Source organism: Panicum virgatum, chromosome 5N (genome assembly GCF_016808335.1).
Source record: "Panicum virgatum strain AP13 chromosome 5N, P.virgatum_v5, whole genome shotgun sequence".
Lineage (NCBI taxonomy): Eukaryota > Viridiplantae > Streptophyta > Magnoliopsida > Poales > Poaceae > Panicum > Panicum virgatum.
Genome location: NC_053149.1, coordinates 71,498,385 through 71,508,756, shown reverse-complemented (window position 1 = coordinate 71,508,756; position 10,372 = coordinate 71,498,385). Strand labels below are relative to the sequence as shown.

The 10,372-nt window shown below is 48.2% G+C and overlaps 1 protein-coding gene across 1 annotated transcript; it reads left to right on the top strand.

Annotated features, from left to right (window-relative positions):
• The first annotated feature begins 1,078 nt into the window (after positions 1-1,078).
• Positions 1,079-2,227, top strand: LOC120676602 (cytosolic sulfotransferase 17-like). The gene has a single exon (XM_039957914.1). It carries the CDS (start codon positions 1,123-1,125, stop codon positions 2,083-2,085), a length of 963 nt encoding a protein of 320 aa, XP_039813848.1. The 5' UTR covers positions 1,079-1,122; the 3' UTR covers positions 2,086-2,227.
• The last annotated feature ends 8,145 nt before the right edge of the window (positions 2,228-10,372 follow it).

Here is a 10,372-nt window from a genome sequence, read left to right as displayed (position 1 = left end):
CGACTTTGTTTCGCCTCGATGCGAACATCGTGATAAGTCTTGTACCCTCAATCACCTCCATCTGTCCTCACCAGATGTGCCCCCCATTTTTAAACCCAAATTGATAAATCTGCTTGCTCCGATGTTGATGCGTGTCTGCCACCACCAAGCTTTGACGTCTTCAAGTCTTCCGTGTTCCCGCCGCACGAGCAATCTACTCGAGCTTACCATCGCCTTCCTCCTTGTCTTGATCGACGCTGTTTTCATCATCATCTCGTCCTCCATGTACTCTTACTCCTATCATGCATCATGTGGAGTGCCCACGACTCCGTCCGGACTCAATAGGTCCCTCGGCTTCAAGCCTCAATTTATCCTTCACCACCGCGTGATCCATCGCGTCCAAGTTGGAGCTCGCCCTTCACCACGTGCTGTCGACCGTCATGTTGCATCCTACGCTGCACATCACGAGCCAAGAGATACATCAAATCCACATAACATTATCAATCACTCATCATCCAAGGGCGATCACCATTAGTTCTCAAGTAAAGATCAAATGATTCATAAAAATAAATAATCAATTAGGTCACCTGCTCATAGTGTGTTTAGATCACTTTGACAATTTTTTTTGAAAGGGAATCTTATTAATTTGGAGTATTAAATAAAGTTTATTTATAAAACTTTTTGTACGGATGGATTGTAAATCGCGAGACGAATCTAATGAGCATAATTAATCCAGGATTAATCTATAATTAGCGGATGATTACTGTAGCATTACTGTTGCAAATCATGAATTAAGTAGGCTCATTAGATTCATCTCACGATTTACAACCCATCCGCGTAAAAAATTCTATAAATAGATTTTATTTCATATTTCATGCATATGTTTAAATATTTGATGTGATGTTTTTTTAGTGCTGCGCTAGTCAGGAAGTCGGTGTCATCAATGACCATGCCCCCACGGCACTCATGTCTTCAGCTGTATACTCCGATCCACATTAGTGGCGATTCAACAAACCTACTGTATCAAATAGTTATTACAGCAATTAATGTCCGTCTCTCTCTATATATAGATACATTCTCTCCTTCATTCTTCAGCACACAGCTAGCTAGATCGAGTAGCGCTCAATCCTCTAGCGGTAGCCCATGGAACAACCCAATAGCGGTAGCCCATCCGAGACTCACATCGATGATCTTGTGTCCAAACTTCCAGTGAGAGAGGGCATGGTGCTCTACAAGAGCTACTGGCTATGGCCGCAGACCGCCAAAAGAGTGATGCTCCTCCAAGACATGTTCAAGGCTCGTGATGACGATGTCATCCTAGCCACAAACCCCAAGTGTGGCACCACATGGCTCAAGGCCCTCGCCTTCACGATAACCACCCGCTCCAGCTACGACCTCCACAACCACCCTCTCCTCACCCTTCATCCCCAGGAGGTTGTGCCTTTCCTGGAGATCCCTGCAAACGAGGACCTAACCTATGTTGAGACACTTGCCTCCCCAAGGCTTCTGGCCACCCATGTGCCCATGTCGCTTCTTCCTGAATCCATAGCCAACCATGGCTGTGTTCGCATCGTTTATATTTGTCGAGAGCCCAAGGATGCCTTTGTGTCGTTGTGGCATTTCTGGAACAGGGTTCATGGAGGACGCGGTGCTGACTTGGACTTGGACACTGCGTTCAATAGGTTTTGCGAGGGTGCTCTTCCCTACGGGCCTTTCTGGAATCATTGCCTCGAGTACTGGAAGGAAAGCATCGCGAGGCCCGACAGGGTTCTGTTCCTCAAGTACGAAGACATGATGTCAGATCCTGTGGGGTGTGTCAAGAAACTTGCATTGTTCCTCGGTGTCCCGTTCACCGACAGGGAAGAAGAGGGCGGCGTTGTTGAGCAGGTGGTGAGGTTGTGCAGCTTTGAGATGCTTAGTGGCTTGGAGGCTAACAAGACAGGAAATCTAAAGGTTCGTGCAAGACCTAATGTGGTGTATGAGAAAGCAGCCTTCTTCAGGAGAGGCAAGGTGGGTGATTGGGTAAATCACATGAGTGAAGAGATGGGGACAAAGTTGGATTCCATCATGGAAGAGAAGCTCAAGGGATCCGGCCTTGTGTTATGAAAAATATATACTATGTACGTATGTATGTCAGTGTGTGTGACTATATGCATCCGATCCATCCTATATTTCCAAGCAGAAGATCTATGCCGGCCTTTTAGCTTTTGAAACCAAATAATGATATCTTTTGGTACCTAAAGAGCAACTCGGGCATCTCCAACAGTTTATTTTCTTCCAAAACCTGTTGTTTGCTAACTCCCCAAATAGATATATGTGGCAGAACCGCCCGACATAAACCGGCTTAAGTGCGCTAACCATCGTTGCAAAGGCAATTAGGGTTAACACGCACAGCAGACGGAGCACATCGGAGGTCTGTCGGGTAAATTCCTGATAAAACCAGTTAAACCTGGATCGAACAAAGCAGCATAACTCACGCGAAGGCGAGTCCAGAGATTACAACATAACACCACATATTACAACACAGAGGGTTTAACATAACTTTAGGATTACAGACCAAGTTCCAAATTTAACAAAGTACTTTTCAAAGCCAATATATAAGAAGTTCACCAGAGTCCTTTATTTTAGTGGAAAGTAAATACGAGAACTAACGACGATAAGGATGTCTCGAGAAAACCCGATACAAGACATCACTCGTTCTTGTCATCATTGGCCGGGGACGCATCCCACTCCACGGACCAACCAGGCGGAAGAGTGCAAGGCCAGGTCAAACTGGCAATCGTATCCTCAAAGGTTTCACCTGAAACAAAATATAGCCACAAGCAAGGCTGAGTATTCTAATACTCAGCAAGGCTTACCCGACTGAGGGTATACTTAGCCCTTTATCTAGACATGTAAGGATTTTGGCTTGAGGGGTTTGGTTTGCCGAAAAGCAGTAATGGTAGATCCTTAATTGCAGGTTTTAGCTTTCAGGTTCTAGTTCAATTAACCACTCTAAGTGAGCATCTAACCAACAACATACATGGTGAACAAAACTTATCTTTCATCAATCAAACATATTCATCGTCATCATCAAGTTACACTTCTTACTCTATGTGGCAGAAGAGTTAAGCAATCCCATTATCCGTGAGAGGCGGACGATTCGAATCGAATTTGTTAACCTTGCAAGGCAGACCTAAACACACGTCACGTGGTTACTCCCAGGGTCACACGTGCAACATTTCCCCTTTCTTTCCGGGTTGTGGATCAGGGTCACCGTCCTCGACTACAGAGTACGACGACTCTGCACCCGCATGTGCGCGCATGAGAAACGACGTTCAAAGAAGGTGAGGGAGAAGTCCACTCGCCGGGCCAATCAGGTACTTAAGCTTACCGATTACCATATTCTCGGCATGTGTTTAGTACATTCAAACGCTTAACTACCACTACCACACACTGCGGCCTTATCAAATTTCACTAGACAGACGGGACATCCCAAGTACCACAGTCCCGCCCGTAGGCCTTATAGTTGCAACAGGTAGTAAACATCCAACTCCTAAAATTCTCACGAGTGACAGGAAATCACTCGACTTCTACCGAAACATTAGCATAGCCAACTAGCGACCTACACATACTAGTGTTCAAACATCGGTACCTAGGATTATGCAACTAAGGTTTCAGTCAACTCCTGTAAACTTAAATGCACAAATAGATAGGAACAATAATAAGTTGCATAAATTTAAAATAGTAGGACATGCTCCGGGGCTTGCCTTCCTGGGCGTAGCTGGATCTGGGCTCTTCCGAAATCGGGTTCAGATCTTGCGCAGGTTCAGTTAGATTAACTTGAGCTTCACGCTTGTAAGGATCACCGGGGTGTCTAACCCTAGAGGGGGAGGGGGTGAATAGGGTCGCTAATCGCTTTTTAACATAGGGCTCAATCTAATTGCATAAGATAAACCTAACACGTCCTACACATGCTAGTTATGACTAAGGTTTATCTATGCTACTCTCTACTTACCCCAAAAGACTTGCAACCTATAGCCAATCCTAATCAAACTAACTAGGAAAGTAAAGGTAAGCAAGAAAGAGTAAATGCGGAAACGTAATGCGGTAAGTAAAGCGGTAAGGGAGAGGATATGCAAACTCCCATGAAGACACCAAGACACACGATTTAACGTGGTTCAGTTAGGACACCAAAGTCCCTCCCTACGTCCACGGCCACTTGTCCAACACGAACAAGTGTGATGCCGAGTCTCTTCGCTTGATCACCGTCTTGCCACGTCTCCAAGGCTCCCGACAAGCAAAGGCTAAGTGACGCCAAGTCACAAAGACGAGGTCACCGCCACCGTCTATCTCGAAGCGTCACCACGGCACCGTCTTCACTATCTTGGAGCTTTAACACCAAGTAGGGGCCTCCTTCCCCGCACAAAGTGTCGTTGCCACTCCACACCAAGTCGGAGGGTCACACGACGAGTACACAAGGTGCTTGCCGCAGCAAGGCTTTCTCTCAAGCTAGTTCTCTCAAGAACTAAGCCTAAACAAGCACTAAGCACTCTCACAAGTGTGCTTAAGCCTATATGATGTACAATGAAGCTCTATGGTGGTTGGAGATGATCTTTAGCTCTTGTATACTTCCTTGAACTCCAGCACTCTCAAATGACCCGGCCTTGGGGGTATATATAGGCAGCATAAGCAAATATAGCCGTTGGAGAAAAGCTGCCAGAAATGTGCTTAACGCCGGTTAATCCGACGTACCCCAAAAGCCATCATCGGTTCAACCGGTGTATGTAAACTGCTTCTTGAAAAACTAGCTGTTAGCAAATAACCGGTGTATCGCCGGTTTAACCGATGCAATCAACCGGTGTATGTAAAATTAGCGTCGGTTTAACCGGTGATTGTAACTTCTTCACGTTCCTCCAAAAACCACCTCTCTGGACAACTGAACCGATGCAATTGACCGATGCATCGTCGGTTCGACCGGTGTATGTATTTTCATCGGTCTTCGTTTGGCAATGCACCGACGTATGCATTTTCTTCAACGTTGGTTAATCCGGTGAATGTATCTTCAGTTTCCAGCTTCTGGACAATTACACCGGCGTGTGTCTTTTCCTTAACATCGGTTCAACCGGTGTATTGAATTTCTTCACAGTCTCTTCGATTCTTGTCCTTAACACCGGCGGAACCCCCGTAGGGGCGGCCCTTCGGGCCTAGCTACGCCTATCTTCTCTTTGTCATCACTTGAACCTAAAAGCCTGAGAATGATCATCTTAACACTCACATTAGTCCAAGTGTTGTGTTGTCTATATCAATCACCAAAACATTATATTGAAATATGGCATGAGAGGCCATTTTCACTACAACGCTGCTCACTCTCGGACTCAGGCACCAGCTCGTATGTTCTGTCAGCGAGAGTGGTAGTATCTATATGAGATGCACATGGGTGAGTTGTTGTGATGATAACAACTTATAACTTGCTTCACTATAACGTTGAAATTCAAACAAAACCCAAAGTTAAAGAGTGAAACACTTCCATTCATATTTTACTGGGCAATCGATTATAGAGCAGGAAAACGATATTAGTTAGATCATATAGTCAAGGTGGGGTTTTCATCACAGACCAAAACACCCAAAAGTTGTTTCCTTTAACAACACTAACGATAACATGATAGGATCAAGATGAATTTACACAGATTAAACCACAACACTTTTGAATCTCAAATTTTTACAGAGAAACCTACACATAAAGCTAAACATACTTTAAATTTATCAGAATTTTTCTAGACATAAAACAGGAGTAATAAAATTGACAAATTAAACTCACATACTGTAAGGATCGATGGACCAAGAGGGGGGTGAATTGGGCCTTTTTCAAATTCTAAAGCAAGGTAAAGCAACCTTAACCTATGCAATACTAGTAGGGCACCAATTCACCAACCGGATAACTAAGCTACCTACACAAGCTAAAAGAGATAAAAACAAAGTAAAGCCTAGCAAGGTAGAGCTAAGTTATGATCTCTAAGTCAAGCTCATAAGTAAATTGCATGAAAGAAAATGCTTGAATAAAGAGAGTGGACAAGAGACGACCGGATTTTTCCCGTGGTGTCGATGTGTTGGCACACACCCCTAGTCCACGTTGTGACACTCACTAAGAGTCTTGTCACCTCCCATGTCACCGAGACATGGGCGCTCACTAAGAGTCTCCGTTCACCATCCCGGCGTGGTGGAGCTCAAGCCACGTACAATCTTCTTCTCCGGGCTCCCACAATCCTTGGCAAGCTCCGCGAGAAACACCCCGATCACCAAGATCGCCTAGGTGATGCCAATCACCAAGAGTAACAAGCTAAGGCCTTCACTTGAGCAAGAACCGATCACCAAGAACGGATGCACACTAGCTTTTCTCTACTCAAGTCCTTAATCTTGCTTCTTGATTGATTGAAAGCACAAGTATGTGAATAATGAAGCTCAAGGTGGCTCTTGACTATGGTATGAGTGTTTGGATGTTGCCTGGTGTCAAGAGTAGGCGAAATGACCCATTGGAGGGGTATATATAGGCAGCTCACACAAATAGAGCCGTTGGAGAAAAGCTGCCAGAAAACTGCGTAGCGCCGGTTAATCCGACGTACCCCCCATTGTCATCGTCGGTTTAACCGGTGAATGTAAACTGCCTCTTCTGAAAACTAGCCGTTACAACTGGGGCAGATTAACCGACGTAGCATCGGTTTAACCGGTGAGTGTAGTTGTCCACTGAACCACTGAAAAATCAAGTCTCTGGACAACTGCACCGACGTTAACTCAAACCTGTCGTCGGTTTAACCGGTGAGTACAACTTTTGAATTCCTCTGAAAAAACCATCTCACTGGTCAATTGCATCGACGTCTTGATTCAAACAGCGTCGGTTAATCCGGTGAATAGAACTTGAATTTCCCTGGAAAAACCAACTCTGGACCAATGCACCGACGTTAAATTCAAACACGTCGGTTTAAACCGGTGTATTGAATTTGTCCAGACTCTGCTGACTTCGTTTAACCGACGTATGGAAAATTGAGAGCGTCGGTTAAACCGGTGTATAGACTTTTTCTGATTTTGTCTTTTCTGATTTGAGTCTTGAATGAAATCCAAATATTCTTGAGATATAGTTTGAGAACCACTTATTTGAACTTCTAGAAACCTGAGTGACCATAGTGTGCATCCATTTTCAAATGACCATGTCCATGCTCAAGTTACTAAGCCTTAACCCCTCTTAATAGTGCGATCACTACAAAACTATAAAACCTATACTAACCTAAGTGTCCTTCTCAACCTTGTGACACTTAGGACTAGAAAGATCCTTAGCCTTGACATATATATAAGTTGAAAACCGAGATCGCCTTTTAGAATAACCGAAATTGAGGGGCCTCTTTTGACATATGACCAAATGAGCGATAATGATCTATTAAGCTACACAAACTCATTAGTCACAATAATGGTTGTCATTAATCACCGAAACATACCTTGAGGGCCTAGATGCTTACAATCTCCCCATTTTTGGTGATTGATGACAACACAAACATAAATAACGAGAGAGCGAGAAGGATAAAGCAGGATAAACACAAGCAAACTCGAAAGCAGGACCAAAGAGCTCAAAGGCTCAAACGAAATCCATAGATATGTCTCAAAGAACGGCATACTCAAGCGACAAATGTACATATCCATGAATTAACACCAAATGTGATACAAAGAAACAAAGTCCTGATAACTACGAGCTCTCTCTCTAGCTCTACCCTCCCCCTAACTCTGGTGCTCCCCCTAACACCTCTCCCCCTTTGGCATCAAAGCACCAAAAGGCGAGCTACGGGTCGTGCTGTCGTGGTACGGCGACGAAGCGGTCCGGGTCGTCGTCGTCGGACGGAGAACTCTCACCCTCGGTGACAGACGGAAGCTGCTGGTCTGGGTCTGAGCTCACTGGGGGAGTAACTGTCGTGGAGGCTCTCGTGCTGGCACTGCCTGGTAGAGGATCCGTAGAAGTCGTAACCGGGTCAGCAGAAGAAGTATCAATATCTGAAGAGGTGACTGCTGAGGCTGCCGGCTGCGTCGATTGTGGAAGCAGGGACTCCTCTACTGCTCCTCCCCCTGAAGGTGCTGCCTGAAGTGAGGAGGGGAGGGCGACCGACTGAACCGCTGGCGGTGAGTCCTGAAAGAGTGTGGTCGCCGGCAGTGGTGAAAAGAGCGGACGACCGGCAGACCCAAAGAGTGCTGACATCGAGAACGTGGTCTCCGGTGTCGCTGAGGTAGCTGGAGCTGCAGTAGGAGCTGGAGGAGGAGGAGCTGGTGTGACGGCAAGCTGAGGTGCTCCAACACCCTGAAGGCCTGACTGTCCTGGCTGCTGCGGGGCGAGTCCGGTGTGAGAGTAAAGCTGTGAGATCATCCCGAACATCGCCATCATCCCCTGCTGCATCTGCTGAAACTGAGCGTCTGTCCTCTGTGAAACTCTGTCGATAAGCCCGACAAAACGCTCCTCGGTCGCAGCCCGCTCTCGGGCGGCCTCTCTCTGTATAGCAGCAATCTGGGCCTCATGGGCTCTCCTGGCCTCCTCCTGAGCAAGCCTGTCCTCTCTCTGCTGGGTCACGAGCTGCTGTAGTAGTGAAGTGAGCTCGGACGGCTGAGTCACCTGAGACTCAGAGACTGTAGCAGCTGCTGAAGTCGGAGGTGCTGGCTGTCCTGAACCTCCTGCCTCGTGATCGTGACTGGCTGGGGCAGCTGAAGGAAAGTACTCAACGTCGTCGGAGGAGTCTGACTCAAGCTCAGACCAGTGAATATCTCATCATCTCCCCCGGGAAGCTGTGCCTCTGCTGCTAGGAGTGCCTCATCCTCCTCTGCCACTCGTGCCTGAACCTCCGGTGACAGTCGAGCCATCGCTGCTCTATCTGCGTGTCTGCCCCTCCTCCTGTCCTGTGGAGCTGTGGGTCGGTAGACAGGGAACCTGGGAGCCTCGTCGTGACGGTAAGGAGCACTGATGGGTGACTCTGCTGGCACTATCATAGAGCATATGTAACTGATCCAGTGCGCATAGGGAAACTGTCGCACCACACCCATCCCGTCTGTGATCACATCCTCTATCTCAGCCAGAATAAAGTCAACTATGTCAAACGGCTCGTGAGTGAGGATGTGTAGAAGCAGGAGCTGCTGCAGTCCCGTAAACCCCTCTGGGTAGCCACTCCTCGGTAACAGAGTCCTCCGGAGTGCCATGTGAACAGCGTAAGCCTCTGGGGTCAGCAAGCTCGGCACTCTGGCGTAAGAGGCTGGGAACGGCTGGCGGAAACACTGAGTGATCGCCTCGTGAGAAGGAGCAATCCCGCCAACCATCGCCCTGCGGGGTGGATCTGAGTCCCCGTAAACCCTCTCGTGCAGCGAGACGTCGACTAGGTCAACTCCAAGAATACCAGCAATGGTCGCCCTCGACAAACCAAAGTCCTGCCCTCCAAACATGAAGTGTACAGCTCTGCGCTCGGGGGCTATCCAAGCTGTAGCGTAGAACACTCTGACCCAGTCCTCGATATAACGGTTCTGCTCCATCTCTAGCAGTCTAGGCAGACCTCTGAAATGAGCAAAGTGTGCTCTCACATCTGCTCCCCCTGCGGCTGTCCTCAGTGAGACCCAGTCAAGAACCCTGTGCTGAAAGATCCGGTGGCCCCGCCTCTGGTAGGTCTCGTAGAAACTGGCCTGTAGCAAAGTCCAGAACCTCCTGTCGACTCTGCTGTCTCGGGTCACCGGGAACCAGACCTCCTCGTCAACACTCCACCTGAGTCTCTTGACCTTGGCCGCATTGGCTCGGGTCAAGTTCTGGAGCAGCACACCTGGCTCCAGACGCACAACAGTGTCCATACGGAACACTGCGCGCTCGGCCTCTAGGGCCTCGGCTCTACGAGCTGCTGCTGCTGCAGCTGTGGACCTGCGAGGCTCCTGTGGCTGGTGACCTCCTCGCGTCCTCGGTCCAGTGCGACGCTCGGTCGCTGGTGAAGTCTCTGCTGCTGGGGATGTCTGCCGAGTGCGGCCAGACCGTCGTAGAGTCGGTGACTCCTGTGTGCTCTGCCCCTGAGACTGCTCGGACTGCTCTGCCTCTGAATCTGAATCTGCAGCTGTATCTGACTGATCTGACTCTGCTGCTGCTGCTGCGGCTCTAGTGGCCCTGGCACCTCTCACTCTGCCCATGCCCCTACCTCTGCCTCTGCCTCTGGGGTCCTCCCTGATCTGGAACGGACGAGCGCGGCCTGATGCCTGCTCCTCGGCGGCCTTGGCCACCATCTCGGCCTTCTCGGCCTCCTTCTCTGCACGAGTCCGCTTGCGAGCGGGCTTCTCGACCACGACCTCCTTTCCCTTTCTCTTCTCGCGACCCATCTCGAACAAGCAAATTGTCGAGCACCTGGTGAGCGCTGAT